The following is a 17,868-nucleotide window of genomic DNA, read 5'->3' as shown; positions in this document are numbered from 1 at the left end:
ATTAATTATGGAAAGAGAAAAGGGGGTAAAAAAGAAAAATTCATATAAATTGATACAAAAAACATGATACGGCCTTCTTAAGTGGGACAAATAAAAATGAGATATATGTCTCTTCTTAAATGGGACGGAGGTAGTCAGTTTACTGAATGTTTCTAAACAGATATTAATGCTCAATGAATTATTATCACAAATTATTAGAAATATTGGTGGGAGTAATTAATTATAAATTGGTGAGAATGTGATAATTCACCCAAATGCTTATAAGAGTGTTTAGGTTCTACCATTACCTAATAACTAGAACTAGTTAATAGGTGGTTGAACCTTTAAACTTATAAATTCATTTATATTTGTTCTCTTAAGCAATGTGGGATTATCTTTAACACTCCCCCTCAAGTGTAACCGGGACTGGACATCCGGTTGTCACTTTAAATTGACTCCCCCTGAAACTGAAACTTTTGATTTAACAAGCAGCGGCAACACCGGACCGGGCCGCTGGGAATGAACATCCAGACGGACAACCGGCAAATTAAGAATCCGGGCCAGACCCACTAGAATTTTTGATTTAATACGCAGTGGCAATACCGGACCGGGCCGCTGGGACTGGACATCCAGACGGACAACCAGCAAATTAAGAACCCGAGTCAGACCCGCTCTGATACCATATTAGAAATATTGGTGGGAGTAATTAATTATAAATTGGTGAGAATGTGATAATTCGCCCACATGCTTATGAGAGTGTTTAGGTTCAACCATTACCTAATAACTAGAACTAGTTAATAGGTGGTTGAACCTTTACACTTATAAATTCATTTATATTTGTTCTTTTAAGCAACGTGGGATTATCTTTAACATAAATTAATAAAAAAAGGAATTATAAAAAAAAACCTTGAAATTAAAACTCGTATACTCTTCTTTGTTTGTTTACTTCATAGGGATCATATCTCCTATATTCAATTCTTTTTCCAACATAATATAGTGGCTTCTGATAATTGTGTTTTATGTGTGGATGTTGAATATGGCTTTCATATTATCTTGCATTACCCGGCTATTTTTTAATTTTTTTGAAAAAATGGGTGTTCAAGCTTAGCTTTTTCCTTCGAAAATTCGAAGTTTCTTCTATCAATGGTTGGAGTTATCAAGATTCCGCTATTGTAAGCTTTGTAGTACGATTTTGGTTGTTCTGTGTGTTGAGAAATTTGGAAAATAAACAAAATCAGAAAAAATCGACAGACTATCGAGATTTTATTTATGTTTGCATTAACAGATGTGTGATTCATTATAAGTGTTATAATCCTAATTTCAGCTATAGTGGTAATAATGTTTTTGGATCGCTAGAATTTTCCTTTTCGAGCTAGTATTTTTTGTTTTACCTTTTACTTTTTATAGTTGAGCTAATATAATCATCATTTGTCAACAAAAAGATCTTGAAATAATCTTGTAAAATTGTTCCTGAAATTTAGTAGTCGGTGATTGATAAATAAAATATATTTCTTTTTGGCAACAATATGGTTTTACTCATTCATGAAAAAATAGATTACATGAGTTTCAATTCTAGTCACGGTACTTGAGCTAGATAGAACATGGACTTTTCAACAACATAACGTGTCACTTAATATAAGTTCACAAACCTAATTTTAAAAATAAATATAGTCAAGTGAATAGAGTTTACAAATTCAAATAATTACAATGAAAATATCATAAACTAATAAATTTAAAAACAAGATATAAACTGTAAAATTAAATTTATAAATAAATTTTCCAAACGAAAATACAAAAACACGAAGTTTCGACAACACGTTTGTTCTTATCGATTTTTATACGTAGTACCATCAATTGATTTAAAAAAATATGAAATTTTGAAATTTTGTACAAAAATAAAAAAAAAACCCATTTTTTTAGTGATTGGAGAGAGATAGCATTTGTTGAAAGAATTAAATTCATAATCTAATAGTTTGATGCTCAACGCTTATACCGTTTGAGTTGTTATACGAGATATATAAACCCGGATGAAGCTAGAAAAGACCGATAAAATCAACGATAATATATTGATAAAATCCATTTGTTATAAATAGCGATTTAGATTTTTGCGAAAAATCACCTCCCTTAACAAGGATTTGAAGAGGAGGGACCCTATAGAAAGAAATGAGAAGTACACTTCTGGCTGTTGATTTTCCATGTCAGCATTTTTTTCTTTCACGCAAAATTCCTCCCACCTCAAAAATCTCGGATATCTCATTTTAATAAGTTGACAAAAAACTAAAAAAATAATAAAATACTCAAATCATGCAGCTTCAGAAATAGTAGTACAGGAAGAACTGCTGCTTATTCATTAAAAAAAAAAAAAAAAAAAAAAAAAACAAGAAAGCTGCTGCTTCCGTTTCAGCATCAATTATATTTGAATTGTGTATCACTAATTTGTTTCTTTAAATGGCTCAATTGATGTCTCCTGTTTGCACAGATAGTCTTAAAATTAAAAATCAGTGGTTAAAATCAGCTTCAAATTCTTCTGCTTGTTCTAGTTCTGCTTCAAAACTAATAATGTTTCCATCAAAAACCAATTATCCGAAAAGAAGATCATCATCATCATCAGGCGTTAGTAGAGTGAAGGCTGCAACTAATGATTCATCAGTAGTTGCTGATGATTATTATGCTGTTCTTGGTCTGGTAATTCTCTAACTACACCAATTCTTTATGATCTTTCCTTTTTATTTTGGATTTAAATCTATAGGAATAAAAGGTCAACCTGACTTTTAAACTTGTATTTTGAAGTTAAAAAAATTATTTTTAGTTAATTAAATTTTTCAGACTTGTGTTCTGAGGTCAAATAGATGAGCTTGAGATATACAAAATTATGGATTATTTGATCTAAATTAAAAGAATTTGATGGTCTAATTTAATGAAAAAGTTAAAAGAGAATTTGTTAGCCACGCTTGATGATTTAATTGACTAGAAAGGTTATAAATACTTATTTGAGCATGAGACATAAGTTCGAAGGTCAGGTTGATTCTTTATTTAAATTTATAGTATGCTCACTTTAAATTTATATTTGCCAATTTTATGTACCTTACATTTTCCGTACAATCTCACCAATCTTATAAAAGAATTCTGGTGGGTTTGCCCGTTTTCTTTGAATGTATTTTAGTTTTGATATTGGAGTGGTAAGACTGGATTTAGACTTAAGCCTTAGCCTATACTATTTTTTATCAGTTACCAGATGCTACACAAGAGCAGATTAAGAAAGCATATTATAATTGCATGAAAGAATGTCATCCAGATTTGAGTGGGGATGACCCAGATACCACAAATTTCTGTATGTTCATTAATGAGGTCTACTCGGTGAGTATTCTGTTTTCTCATTGAATATATATTTGTAAGATTGTTTTTGTGTAATCAACTGCCTGCGTGTACTATAATTAGATTACTGCAATGTAGGTGTTAAGTGATCCTGTGCAGCGCATTGTGTATGATGAAATTCATGGGTATGCATTGACAGCAATTAATCCTTTCTTGGATGATACTAGCCCGAAAGATCATGCATTTGTCGACGAGTTTAGTTGCATAGGTATGTATCATTAACCGATACGAAAGCATTTCCTACAACTTCTGAACTATTTTTATACTCATGCTCACCTAATGTCATATAACATATTACTTAGGCATGTGTTATGATTGGGACGAATTCATTGAATTGCTACCATTTGAATGCTACTAAAATTCAATCCTTAAGTGTATTGGAGAACTAAAGAAAAAACTGGATTTTTGTGGATGAGAATTGAAAAGTGAGCAATAATGCAGGTTGAAATTTGAGTCATGATTTAGTTATTCTGCAGGCTGCAAAAATTGTGTAAGTATTGCGTCTGATGTATTTGGAATTGAGGAAGACTTTGGAAGAGCCAGAGTACACTATCAGTGTGGAAACGTAGAGTTAGTGCAACAAGCAATTGAAAGTTGGTAAGAAGGCACATTGATTTTATTGATTTTATATGCCGTCGCACTTAGCCACAACAAATTAATTGTTATGCGTAAAGTTAATGGAATGCGCCCTCCTGAATATTGTTGTTATCCTTTGTAGTAATCCTATACTTCCAAGTTCCAACTTAGCGTGAACAGTAAACAAGCGTTAAAACAAGTTCTTTTTCCAAATTTAAATGTTATCAAAGACTCCGTCCGTTCCATTTTAGAAGTCTCTTTTTCTTTTCTAGATGTCCCATTTTAAAAAATCCTCATTCTATTTTTAGTCACATTTTAAGTTAATATTAACCCCTTATTTTATTTTTCAAATAAAGGATTAATCCTTTGAATACAATTTAGCAAGAATAAGAATAAAGTAAGTCTTTTGATTGTTGTTTGAACGATTTTGACAAAACTACAGTAGCTTTTTTGTTTGCTGGTACAGCTTTTCTTAGAATTTTGTAGAAGTGGTTGGTGCACCTGATGTAGTTTCTTGCAGATTCAGGTCCTATTATGCGCTGTGAAATATCAGATTAATAATTTAAGACGGCTAATCTTTGTATTTGTGTCGTTCAGCCCAGTTGATTGTATTCATTGGACATCTGCAGCACAACTAACTCTGCTTGAGGATGAAATGCGACGAGTAGAAAGAATAAATGTATGGCATCCTGATATTAAAATTTTATCTCTATTTCCGTTTTATTAAAGCCATGTTCAGCCATTTAATTGCTGTTGATTCTTCAAGAGGTGGAGTAGAATTTTAATTGTATGCGGCATTTCTTCCGAAGGCTAGTCATCTTAAGGCAATGCACCATTTGTTGAAGTTAGAATGAAGCAGTCACTTGAGTAGATCATTGATAAAAATATAAAACTGGAAGAAACAACATTCTGCATCTTGTTTCTCTGCTTACTATTATATTTTACCTACCGAAGAACATTACAGAAAATACAAATCTCCACTTGTGTTAAAATTCAGTGTTTTTTTGTTCCGTTCCAGTTAGAAAAATTTGTTTTCTTTCATTTCACTTTCATTTGGTTGTCTGAACATCAGCTGTTCTACCTGATGCCAGGTTGCACTAATGCTATCAGGTATGGGATCAGGAGCAGTAGACGTTTTCAGAATGGTAAGATAATTGGCAGTGTTTACAATGTTTGTCATTTTACTGATTTTGCTCTAGCATTATCCTGTTAGATATATCTTGAATTAGTGTTGCGTTTAGCTCGTATTACATTCTTAACTCTTAACAAAAGTTCTTATCATTGCTGTTAGTAGATCAAGTCTGATATCACTTTCGTTTTCTTTCTCTAATCACTATTAAATTCCCAAATCTAACTAAATTAAACCTGCTTGTGCTGTCAGGCATGTTCTCGATGGGAAAAACGACAATCAAAAGTCTTGGTAGGATCCTTCATCCCTCTTTTAAATATATTGCATCTCTACTCTAGCTAGCTCAAATTGGCTTGAGGTTGAATCGTCTTCTAAAACCAAATTGTTTCCAGTTTATCTACCTAATTCTTCACCTCATATTCATTTATTGTATGTTTCACAGTAACTGTTCTAAAACTGAATATCCAATCGAATTACATATTTTAAAATAGGATTTATAATTCTTGCAGGAGAAAGCTAAAATCAGGATGATGAACCAAAAGGATTCTGATAAAAGTGGATCATCATACTGGAGTGATCTTTGGGAAAAGTCGAAAGACTACACAAGATCAGGTAGATTCTGCAGCTTGAGATACTTCTATGCTCTAATTGTATTTCTGCTACTTCTGGTTTCGGGTTTGAGAGTAACTCGGAATCTAATATGTTATTTCGTTATTACAGATGAGGAAGTGAAAGATAGAGCAAGTCGAGCTGCAGCAGCAGCCCGAAGATGGAGAGAGTACTCACGAAAGGGTGCTGACAAGCGTCCGACCTTAAAACTTCCAGAGGCAATGACCAACAACAAAAATTGATATGTTGGTTAATTCTCTGCAGGTTATAGAAGATGCATGCTGTCCTATTCAATCATGTAACCTTGTAATTTATGTTGATATGCTGTATATATAATTTGAACATAATACGAATCGCTAAATATATTCAATAAAACGAATATTATGAATACATGTTGGCAAGTAATGTTTCAGCGATCCTATAACATTGCATTAGTAATTTATAAGGCTTAGTTCATGTTGCAAGATGGAGGTTCTGAGTTCAAAACTCTTACTCAAAGTTATAGTAAGATTTCATCTTTTAGGTAGTGTTAGGGGATGATTATTTCCTCACGACGAAGATTTGTTCAATGGGCCGGATACTCACCCGATCAATCAGGCCAAGTTCACTTCAATTGAACTTGGACTGCTAATTTTTCCATGAACTCAAACTCGTATCAAGCCTATTTTTGTAGTGTAAAATAAATTTTTCTTTGAGATCAATTCAGACTTTATTTTTAGTTGAGGTTCTATGTAGAGCTAAAAGAAGTATGGTTCTGACTCCACATAAATTCAATTCATAGTAGGACTTAAGACAATAAATATTAGATCTAAACCGAGCTTGAGCTCATAGATATAGTGTCAACTCAGTTTGAACCCATCCAAACCGGGATTATAACCAGGTATGGCATAGCCCTCAACCAGTTGGAAACAAAAAAGTATATTTCCTACAGAAAGATTCGCCTCAGCTCCGATCAAGATTTAAAATAATAAAACAATCGAGAGTTCATCACAATTGATCAATTTCAGAGCCAAGTAAATGAAATGGATATAAGACTTGTTGAATATTCAACAATGAAAAATACCAAATCAATAAATCCCAGAGAAAATGAATCTACTTGTTCATTGTTGATGATAAGCAGAAATTCCAAAATATCGACCCCATCGACATAAAAGCTACACGAGCTTGGAGCGGAACCACCCTACAAATTTCAAATGTAGCGTGTAAGCACATCTGGATGCATGTAATTAGACAAGCTATTAATCAATTTTAGTATAAAATTCATTTCATTAGTGAAAAAAATCATTTAGTAATTGATAAACATTACAAATTCAACAAAACTTAGCACCATACAGTTATCAAATACATTTCTAAGTAAACCAAACACAGGTATATTCATTTATAAATAAATTCTATACAGTTTTTGCAGAATTCATTTGAATCGAATGCACCATATAAAGCAAGGGCCTTGCATTATTTTAGCAAAATTTTAGTAATTAAACGATGCACCAAAAGATAAGTTCAATGAATGAAAGAACTTTCTAACCATTTGCAGGTGGTGGATTTTTCTAGACATCTCAAGACCATATTTGCACCATCATCAAGCATACAGTCAGTAAGAAAGAATAAGAGCTCTATCTATGGTCCTAGGGTATAATGTTAAGCAAGGCAAGGAGATCATGCTCCTACATTTAAAGAATTCCTGCCCGTGTTCAGGCAAGCTTGACACAAAAGCGCAGAATATTTAGGAGCAGTAAACTGTTCAAAATTATCTAAATTATACAGGTTGATTCTTCAAAACTTCGTCACACACACAAGGTATTTAATTAACAGAATACGTGCTTTTCACTTAAATTTGGATCCTAGCTTTTCTCACTTGCATCAGTAATAATACTCATCACCATGGCATTCTAAACCAATTGTTTAAAGGCATGAACTTTCTCAGCCAACTTACAAGATCTTAATAATAGGCACTAGAAACAAACTGGGGGTATGTTGTGTTGCATAAAGAAAACAAAACAAAATTCAAACATCTCCCTTCTCGTTATTTTTACATATCCTTTTAAATTTTCAAATGATGAGAAGAACAAAAATAAGGATTGAAAGACCTACCAGAAATTCAAAACGCTGACTGGGATCCAAAACCTAAAACCTGCATCAACACCAAAATATGATCATTGAATGAAATCACAGAGAAATCGAATAAAAAAGAGATTTTATGATCCCAGAAAATCCTTTACCATAAAAAAGTGTGGGAAGGGCGTCTTTTTTGTACTTTGCAGGAAGCATTGAAAGTTTGCCTTGCCATAAATTATTCCATGCAAAGATAACAGCAATCACACATGGACCAAGTACTATTTGGTTCAACAATACCTGAAATATATGAAATTTATTTTTCAATGGAGCTATTCTTTAAAAAGTAGCTGCTTGCGACACGTTAAATATGAATAATATAAAACGAAAAACAAATAGCTGTACCTTCAGCATTACATTCTTCACTGACTGCCGAGGCAAACAACGATCAAGATGCTGATACCATGCGTAAGAACCAGGGCCATATAGTAGAAACCCATAAGAAGTCATTCGCAAGGCACGGAGCCAATCATGGTCCAAAAGGATGGTCCGCATGAGATGCTGTGGAGAAGCTGGTAAAATTTAAATTCCTGAGCATGAGTCACAACACTAATACAAGAAAAAAAAAGAGCATGCATTGAGATGGTTTAAAGCTGGCCCTCCGACAAGATAAAGTGCAAAGCGCTATTTAATGTTCAATTCATATGGTCATCTGCAATATGAACATTAGAAATAGAGAAAATGCGGATGTATAAATTCTCAGTGTGGTGTTTGTGTGCGTGTACCATATATATCCTGGAGTTTGAGATTCCGGGTTTGCAGCAATGGAATGATAGAGAAAATGCTGCTTAACCCAGTATGTGGAGGTGGGAAGGAGTAGTCTAAGTTTGTACGACTTTTCTCTGCTTTAAAACATAAAATGCCAAACCAACTAGCTCACTCAAACGAAAAGCACGAATCGCTGAAAGCAGAACTAGATCATTTACTACAATTTTGTTTATTGTGGTTTGCAATCTACTACGATACGATTTTGTTTGTGCTTTCACTTAATGCTTAGCTAATAATTTGCATAATATCTTCAGTCGAAAAACGCCGAGACTAGACAAAGTATGAACTATTTTCTTTTGCATTAAAAAATATTCTTATCATTATATTTTTGTTAAATTTCTGCAATGCCTGAAAAATAACAACTAACAGTTCAGCTAAATCAAATTCCATTGAGGTTGGACTTTAATTTCATTTATATTGAGTTGAAATAATTAATAATATTTTCAAAAATGAATCCAAGTAAAGTATAAATAAATTGTAAGCTAATAGTATGAACAAAAAAAACGATGAAATGCAAAATAAAGAAACAGAGAACTGACAGTGTAATCATCGTTTTCGCCGGAATCGTGAGAAGGAGGGATAGAATCGGCGGGCGTTTTGCTATTTCTCCAACGCTCTGTAGCTTGGGCGATTGTGTCTCCGGTGAGAGCGAGTGAGCCAGCAGTAGCTGCTTGCTTCAAAGGAAAACGGAAACCACCGCCGCCACTCGCGGATTCGGATGCGTTACTTTTGGAATTGTTATATGGTTTCTTTTTCTTCTTGTTCAGATGATTATTGAGTTCCCAGTTCCAACCCCAAAACCCGCCATTTCCGCCGCCGCCGAATGCTTCCATTGATAGCACTCACTATGTACTGCTTCACTGCCTCTTGTTAACGGCTATTGCTTCCAAAAACAGAAGCTACAATTTTCAATCCCCTCCCTAATTGGGGGTTTTAGTTTTCTTTTTCTTCTCAGAAGAGCATATTTTTTTTTTAAAAAAAAGATAATTTCAAATATTAATTTCAATTTAAACTAACCTCACGCTCCTCGTGTATATCATAACTCTTATTTACATCCTTTTATTTTGAGCAAATTACTTAGAGGCTCCTGAAATATACTATAATTAACAATTTGATACCCCTTGTATCAAAAGTCTACTTAATAGTCCCTCAGTTTTAATTCCGTTAACTTATGGATATTTCTGTTAATTTGAGGGACCAAATCGTTTAACGGATTGAAACTCGGGTACTAAATCGTTTAAAAGTGAGGGACTAAATCGTTTTATAAAATTAAAAGTGAGCGACCAAATCGTTCATAAAATTAAAGTGGGGTACTAAATCATTTGAAAATAAGTGTCGAAATTAACGGAGGGACCTTACGGAAATAAAAACCGAGGGACCATTAAGTAAATTTTTGAAATAAGGATTATCAAACTGTTAATTATGGTATATCTCAGAGGTTTTTAAGTAATTTGCTCTTTTATTTTCACCAAAGGTTCACTTTGCCAACTTGGTATAAAAAATCAATTAAAATCAAATTTAAAATTCTAGAAAAAAAAACCATCTTAAATTTGATAATTTGATTCATATTACTCCCTCAGTTGAATTTTGTCAAAAAATGATTGGTGCATTATATATAAATTGAATTATGTGATACAATTTTATTGAACAATTTAAATATAAAAGGATAAAATGAGTCAAATAATCGAACATAAAGAGATGCCACTGGTAAGTGTTTTTAGTTTTGAAGTATCATCGTTGTATATTACTACCATTTGTTTAGCAAATTATTCACACTTTAATTTTCTTTAATTTTTTAAATAAATGTATAATTAAATGACTCAATAAGTAGCCGCTAAATTTATTTTTAATTTCCATTTTTTTACAACCGTACACATTATTGAGTCTAATGAACCACCAAATTCAAATGCTTACCCCGAATAAACATTTCAATTGTTTTAGTTTTTTTTTTAAATCGAGCCAATTTTATTATTTTATTAATCACAACCAATGTTATTCAAACATTCATATTTATTTCATTATAATACAAATGAAAAATTTAACTATAATTAATACAATTACAAGGTCTAAAAATATAATCAAAATTCTTGCTAAATGTAGTAATTAAAGTTAACCAGATTGATTCCTTTTAACCAAATAAAGGTCACATAGTAATGATTTTTAAAAGGCTAATCACCTGTAAAACTACCGATCTTTCATTTTTTTTTCAATAACCCCCACCTTATAAAAACTTCAATAGCACTCTATTTTACATTTTTACATTTTAATAGCACCCTGAATTTAAAAAAATAGATAATTTTATTATTATAAGGATTAAAGTTTATAAAATAACTAAATGAAAGGATCATTTTATACCTTTTTCTAATTAAACAAATACAAACACATCCCTTAACTTAAAATACATCCAAATAAGCCCGCTTTCCCACTAATTTAAATAAAAAATCAAAAAATATTAATTTCTACCCTACATTTTTTCTGGTATCATCATCACCCCGCCACCCGCCGCTTATCCTCCATCATCCTCCATGGGAGGACGATGGAGGACGAGCTGTTCTCGTCCTCCGAACAGATCTCATCTTCCCATGGGAGAGCGAGATTCTTCCTCCATGGGAGGACGAGAACACCTCATCCTTCATCTTCCCATGGAGGATGAGTTCTTGAAGAAGAATTTGTTCTTCCTCAAGAGTAAGGAAGAATTATGTTCTTCCTCAAGAACGAGGAAGAACAATGTTCTTCAAAAAAAAATGGTGAATCGCGGTCCGAAGGAGTCGGTAACGGATTCGAGGAGGTGGCGATTGGTCGGAATTTAATTATTTTAATTAAATAATTTTTTTATTATTATTCATCTTTAAATATGGAGAAGATAGGTTTTTTTATAGTATTTATAACATTTAATATTATTTAGAATATGTGGTAAATATAAAGGATTTATTTTGAATTTTATCAAACTGAAAATAGTTTAATTTAATATTTTAGGGTGCTATTGAAATTTAAAAATGCAAAATAGAGTGCTATTGAAGTTTTTAGAAGGTGAGGGTGTTATTGAAAAATAATTGAAAGGCCGATAGTTTTACAGGTGATTAGCCTTTTTAAAAATGAATTCAAAAATTTGAAGAAGTCCAGACGTCAACAATGTCCGCTATCTCAAAATGATGGGTGTTGTGCATAAGCATAACTGCATTCGAATATAAGAATGGGTTACGTGAAAGGTCAAAGTAGCATCACGCATTAGTCCTTTACTTTTTCAGCTGCTTCACGAAACTCCCCATATTATTATAATATTATGCACAGACAAAATAATATAATTCGACAAACACAAAAAATTGAAATCGACATCTCCATTTTCAGAACTTTCCCGCAACTTCCGGCCACCTTTTCAGATTGTTCGTTTCAGGTAACATCTGAAAACCCAACCTTTTTTTTTCTTCTTCTTCTTCCTTCTCTTGATCAGCCTTTGTTTTATATCTAGAACAATTGAATTTGTTTTGGTTATACGGGTTTCTTGTTGGTCAAGATGGCAGTTTAAGCAAATTTTCACATTTACCAAATTGATCACTAATTTTATTGGAAAATTGTGTCAGCTTTTGAAAGAAAATTAGAAATAAGGTGTAATTGGTCATGTCAAATCAATTCTATATTAATCTTTTTTCAAAAGATTATAATAAGGTGGGCAATTCACCGCTATGCGCTCTTCCTAGGTCCGCTCCTGATCATATAGAAGCTTATAAGGCTCGGAAAAAGCTGTAACAACCGGCATACTAAATGCAAAACTCTAGTTTGATTTGAGGAATAGGTTGAGACATATGCATATGTGTCTGAAGTCTTTCATTAAGTCACAGTTGCAGTAGCGAATTAATTTCTATTGCATTGATAAGGGGTTTATAGTATAGTGCTGCTTTAACTTTACATTTTAGCTTCAGGTCAAAATGTTATAAAATGATTAGTTAGTTACATGTAGTTTACATCTTAATTACCCCCTAAATGTGGTCCAAGTTCAAGTCTCTATCGTCAACAGGTGTCAATTTAATAATTATTGATCTTCTTTTAGTTGTGAGAAACTTGAAAAGTTAATTTATGTTATTGTATTGGTTTAAGATTCTCCTATAAATGTAATAGCATTAAAATTTAACATCATGATTGGTAGTCTTTAGAATTTTATTTTTGAGTCTGCTGGACAAAAGCTGTTGGTTCTAGGCTGAGCCTTGAAGGCATATTTTTTACTCTTTGGTTAATCTAGTTATTCTAGTGTGTGAAAACTTGGATTCTGAGACTTTTCTCTTTCCAATAATTATGATAAATTCACACTTGTGTCAGCTGTTGATGTGTATATTCCTCTGTTATGTCTTTGTTTTTAAGAAAAATTTCAATTTTAACCGACTATTAAATGTATTTCAGGATTGAGTTTAAGCTGTAATTCTTTGTTTGTGCAATTTTTTTTTGATTGCTAATATCTTGTGTTACAGAGAGAATAAAAGGGAAACATACAGAGTGATATATACAGAGAATCAGGCAGCGAAGGGAATCTCTTGTTAGGCCTATTCGCTGAGGTTATGCTATAGCTCTGGTTTCTCAAGAAACTGTCATGGCAACGAAATCATACCAAAATCAAGCAGAGTTGCTGCTGAAGGAATATTTGCTAGATGATTCTTTTATTCCTTGCACTTCAATTATTTTTGGCATATTTGCTTCCAAGATGGTATATATCATTGTTTGTTCAGTTTCAGCCTTTTTGTTATTGTAACCTTTTCTTATAGTATGTATGTATGCAAATTCTTCTATCTGTTCTTTAATTCATTTTCTATTCCTTAATTTTATTATGTTATCAGGTTTATGATCTTACCAAGTTGTTTAGTGCGGGCTACTTCAAGAGCTACTCCAACCTTACGAAGTTCCAGCGCATTGAGTGGAATAACAGGTAACTTACAACTTCTTACCTCAATAGTTGGTCTAAAATTTGTTTCCTTTCTTCTGTTAATTCTTTTATTCTTACAAAAATAAATAAATCAATGCAGGTCTATATCCACCTTTCATGCCATTTTCATAACAGCTATATCATTGTACTTGGTCTTTTCCTCTAATCTTTTTTCCGATCATCCTGCTGGGCCTGTAACATTCCGAAGTTCTTCATTGTCTACATTTGCATTAGGGGTATGCTGCTCTAAAGTCTCTATCTTGTCTCAGCTCAATGCTTCTCTCCTCTCTCTCTCTTCCTTTTTTCTTTTGTTTTAATATACTTCTGGGTAGTTTGCCTAAAGAATTCGGGTCTCTTTTTTGATTGTTGAAAATAAGCTTCTGCATGGATTGCAATATTAAGGATGAAGTCCCTATAATGGGGTGTGCGCTCTTTATTTTATTTCACAGAAAGCTTGGAAATCACGGAAATTGTGATTATTTTTTACTGAACATTTTCTTGTTATATTTGGATTTTACCTGTCCAAAAATTGTGTCTGTTGCCTTAAAAAAACACGATTCAGGTGTTAGTTCTCAGTATGGAAGTGATTATACAGATTTTAAGGTTTTTTTTATCAAGTCATGAAAACAGAAAAGATGAAAATAAGAACTTGTAAAGGTTTCTTTTAGTGTCACAATGGTTTTGTTGGGGTTATATTGTGGATATGAGCATGCACCACTAAACCAATATAGAGAAGGGCAGAAGGCAAATAGTGATGCTGCTTAAGATTGTTGGAGAAAGATAGTGGTATCATTCTGAACTATATATTTCAAGGCTGTTAACATATATAATTAATTTTGCTTTATTTCAAAGTATAGTTTCTACTTCATAGGTTATGCACTTGGTTCCTGTAGTCTTTATTTAATTTGCGTCTCTTCTATGAAAAGATTTTTTGATGTCTGCATTTGATGTATCTTTGGCAGGCTTCTGTTGGTTACTTCATTGCTGACATTGGGATGATTATCTGGTTTTATCCTTCTCTAGGTGGAGTGGAATATGTAAGTTCTCTTTCCTTTTTATTTTTCAAAGATTATTATCAAGCATATCTATCTTCCAACTGTAGTTATATCTTATAATTCACTAAGTCAAATTCCGTCTCTATTTCTTCTAGGGAGAATTAGGCCTTGTTTACTGTATGTATTCATATCCTTTGGAACATGTGTTAATTTATCTAGAACAAGGTTACTTCAGTTTTTGAATAACTGGAAAAGGTGTTCAGTTTTCAAAAACTTGAAAACATGCATGTCTTCTGCATGTTGTCTTTTTTTTGTGAATCTGTGATTAAATTCACTTGTTTCTTAAACAGAGGATGAATGTTACATTACATTTATGAAAAAGAAAAGGAACAAAGTATAGCAGATTTTGAAAATAAAGAGTAAAAGGAAAAAAGAACTCAGAACCACTGTTGAGACTGGAGAATGACAAAGAAAAAAAATTAAACACATAGTTGAATTGACAATGAACAAATTGCTGACCAAATACATAAGACCAGTAAAAGCAAATAAACCAAAATACACACGCGTCGGACTGAAAACATACTTCACTGAAATACTACAAAAGAAAAAATATTTTGTGTTTTCAGAATGGTTATGCGTTTCTGAAAAGGAAAGCATCTTCAGTTTGGTTTCTAATGGTCAATTGTATTCATGAAATTCTAGAGAATTGTGATTTTCGTTTGGCCAAATGCTAAAAAATATCTAAACCTTTTTGCGTATTTTCTATTTTAACAAAACCTTTTATTTTTGACAAATTTGTGCAACTTTCAACTTTTTATTGTAATTGTGTCTCAATTGCTCAAATTGATTTAGCGTGACCTCTGCAAGTGATGCATGAATTGTGTGCCATTGCAATTTATTTTGTCTAACATGACAATGCTCACGGCAATCAGATTAGGAATAATACACGTTTGACGTTTCTAAGATAATTTGAGCAATTAGCTAGGACACAATTGCAATAAAAAATTAAATTTGGACAATTTTAATTAAATTACATATAATGTTTGGAGTTTATTTTTTTTGGATTTTTGGCCTTTTGACTCTCCACTAGGAAAATTAGTAAATTACACCATTTAATTATGTATCCCTCCTTTTCCAGTTCTCTTGAAAGAATGCTTAGGAAAACAAGACTTGCATATAGTGGATTGGATTTTGAGAATAGTATAAGTTTTAACAAATAAATGCTTATTTAAAGAATTAAATGCTCGACTCTTGATAACTACTGCCACCAATCTTGGAGTTTTTTCATAAATGGAACTTCATTATTTTCCATTTACTTGTTGGATGATCTTCTTTTTTTCTCAACTTGGTCTTGGAGATGATTATCCATCATTGTGTCAGGTAATTCATCATCTTCTTTCCATGATAACTGTGGCATATGCTATGTTAACTGGGGAAGGTCAACTTTACACATTCATGGTTCTTATCTCAGAGACGACTACCCCTGCGATCAATCTGAGATGGTAAAATAATAGTCACTTGAATGATGTTTCTTTCTTGAAGGTTTACATTTGTTTCTCATATCAGATGTTAGTTTTGTGAAGGTATCTTGACACAGCAGGAATGAAGAAGTCTAGAGCGTACCTCATAAATGGGATAGTAATATTTTTCGCTTGGCTGGTAGGTGAAGGGCGTTTTAAGTTTCATGTAGATTTTTGTCATGTGCATTGCGCTGATTATTTCTTGATATTTATTGGGTGAATTGTTTACTTTTTACTCTAAAACAGATATGTTTGATTGTCAGATTATCGCATAAAATTAAAACTCACATAATACGATTCCAAATAAATAGTCACAGCATAAAAAAGTTTTAGAATTTAGATACATTAAATATTTTTGAACAACGGATATTCAACGAAAAACATGATGGCATCTGATTATAAGTAAAGTAAGAGTTTACATCAGTAGTTCAATATATTTTATGGGCGTTTTCGTCATTATTCTTATATGTAACTTTACTGTTTTTTCTTGTCTCTGTTAAATTTTGGTAATGGTTGTATGAAATTTGCAGGTTGCTAGGATACTCTTATTTATTTACCTTTTTTACCAGATCTACCTGTACTATGATCAGGTAACAGCTGCATCCTTATAACTTCAGCATTGGTATATTATTTAGACTGTAAGGCGAAGTCGGAAAATAAAAGAGATTTTTTAAGTTAGTTGAACAAGTAATCTGCCTAGGGTGGCCTATTCTGAAAGGAACATAGTTTCTGCGACTTTTTTCCGGCTGTTTAAAGTTCTTTTTAGATCTGAAACTGGAAAGTGCTTTTCTAAACCAAGACTAACATATTTTAGAGAAAATTGATGCAATGTTGAAAAGCAGGAGTCTCTTTCTTTCTGAAAGGATGAAAGCTATGTTGCACGGAACTTGTTAAGTCATACATTTTCGTTTTCGTTTTTGGAAATACTTATGAATTCCGAAATTTTATATTTGTAATCTATTCTTATAAAACATGTCATTTTGTTGTTTCTGTTTCAACGTATTCTATTTTAAGGTTTTCATTTTTTGTTTCCCCAACAGCTGAAGCAAATGAACGTGTTTGGGTTTGTGTTGGCACTAACTGTGCCAGTAGTGCTATCGATCATGAACTTGATGTGGTTTTGGAAGATTATAAGGGGACTGAAAAAGACATTAGCAAAAAGGCATTAGTTCAGTTCATCATCTGAGATAATCGGAGTATACTATTCCATTACCATCATAAGTTCATTACTTGTTCTGTACATTTTCTTCTTGCCTGTAAATAACTTTATATGATCTTATATTCTAATCTGTTTTTGTAGAGTGTCTTTCTACCCATTGTTTTTTTTTTCTTAAAAATAATTGTGATCATTAGATCAAAATTAATGTTTTTCTTGTACCATTCCGGGTTCAAATACATGAATGTGCCATCTCCTGGTTAATCAAGTTTTGAAATAATTGAGTAATATTTGAATTAAAGTATTGTTATTCTCTTTTTTCGTCCTTTCTTATTCTTAGCGTATGATGTGGCAATATAAGAGCGGATGAGTTTAAATTTTTATTTGGAGTATACATTTTTGAACAAAAATTGAGCAAATGACAAATCGATACGTATGAAGGAAAATAGAGATGAAAAAAAAAATTGAACTTTCTTTTTACATATGAATTACTACTTAAAAATAATTTCTTTTTTGAATTATTTAAATTTTATAGTTTTTCTAAATTAAAATCATCCAAAGTTCTAATTAATATAAGAGATCAAGTTCATTTAATCTAAATCCTTAATAAAATATGGCATAAATTAAAAATTTATCGATTCTAAAATGATGTCGAAACTTGAGACGATTCTAATCCTTTTGTTCAAATTAAACTTTTATCTTTTTTATAAATAACCCAAGGTGGTGTAGGCCAAAGT

At 32.2% G+C, this 17,868-nt stretch overlaps 3 protein-coding genes across 3 annotated transcripts; 2 read left to right on the top strand and 1 right to left on the bottom strand.

The window, feature by feature from the left end:
* Window positions 1-2,322: 2,322 nt before the first annotated feature.
* On the top strand, window positions 2,323-6,058 carry LOC126679352 (chaperone protein dnaJ C76, chloroplastic). The gene is made up of 9 exons (XM_050374366.2): window positions 2,323-2,664; window positions 3,208-3,336; window positions 3,433-3,562; window positions 3,831-3,951; window positions 4,528-4,609; window positions 5,022-5,075; window positions 5,312-5,350; window positions 5,569-5,671; window positions 5,780-6,058. The coding sequence occupies exons 1-9, from the start codon at window positions 2,428-2,430 to the stop codon at window positions 5,908-5,910; spliced, it is 1,026 nt and encodes a 341-aa protein (XP_050230323.1). The 5' UTR covers window positions 2,323-2,427; the 3' UTR covers window positions 5,911-6,058.
* Window positions 6,059-6,470: 412 nt separating this feature from the next.
* Window positions 6,471-9,526, bottom strand: LOC126676199 (uncharacterized). The gene is made up of 5 exons (XM_050370353.2): window positions 9,088-9,526; window positions 8,126-8,281; window positions 7,888-8,020; window positions 7,760-7,799; window positions 6,471-6,848 (listed from the first exon to the last, which is right to left on the bottom strand). Exons 1-5 carry the CDS (start codon window positions 9,379-9,381, stop codon window positions 6,761-6,763), a joined length of 711 nt encoding a protein of 236 aa, XP_050226310.1. The 5' UTR covers window positions 9,382-9,526; the 3' UTR covers window positions 6,471-6,760.
* A 2,250-nt stretch (window positions 9,527-11,776) lies between these two features.
* LOC126679574 (uncharacterized) lies at window positions 11,777-17,276 on the top strand. Its single transcript, XM_050374624.2, has 9 exons — window positions 11,777-11,942; window positions 13,012-13,244; window positions 13,375-13,463; window positions 13,561-13,696; window positions 14,423-14,497; window positions 15,836-15,957; window positions 16,039-16,114; window positions 16,506-16,565; window positions 17,016-17,276. Exons 2-9 carry the CDS (start codon window positions 13,131-13,133, stop codon window positions 17,142-17,144), a joined length of 801 nt encoding a protein of 266 aa, XP_050230581.1. The 5' UTR covers window positions 11,777-11,942; window positions 13,012-13,130; the 3' UTR covers window positions 17,145-17,276.
* The last annotated feature ends 592 nt before the right edge of the window (window positions 17,277-17,868 follow it).

Source organism: Mercurialis annua, linkage group LG4 (genome assembly GCF_937616625.2).
Source record: "Mercurialis annua linkage group LG4, ddMerAnnu1.2, whole genome shotgun sequence".
NCBI lineage: Eukaryota > Viridiplantae > Streptophyta > Magnoliopsida > Malpighiales > Euphorbiaceae > Mercurialis > Mercurialis annua.
Note: the sequence above shows the minus strand (reverse complement) of the source record. Positions and strands in the feature narration are given on the sequence as shown.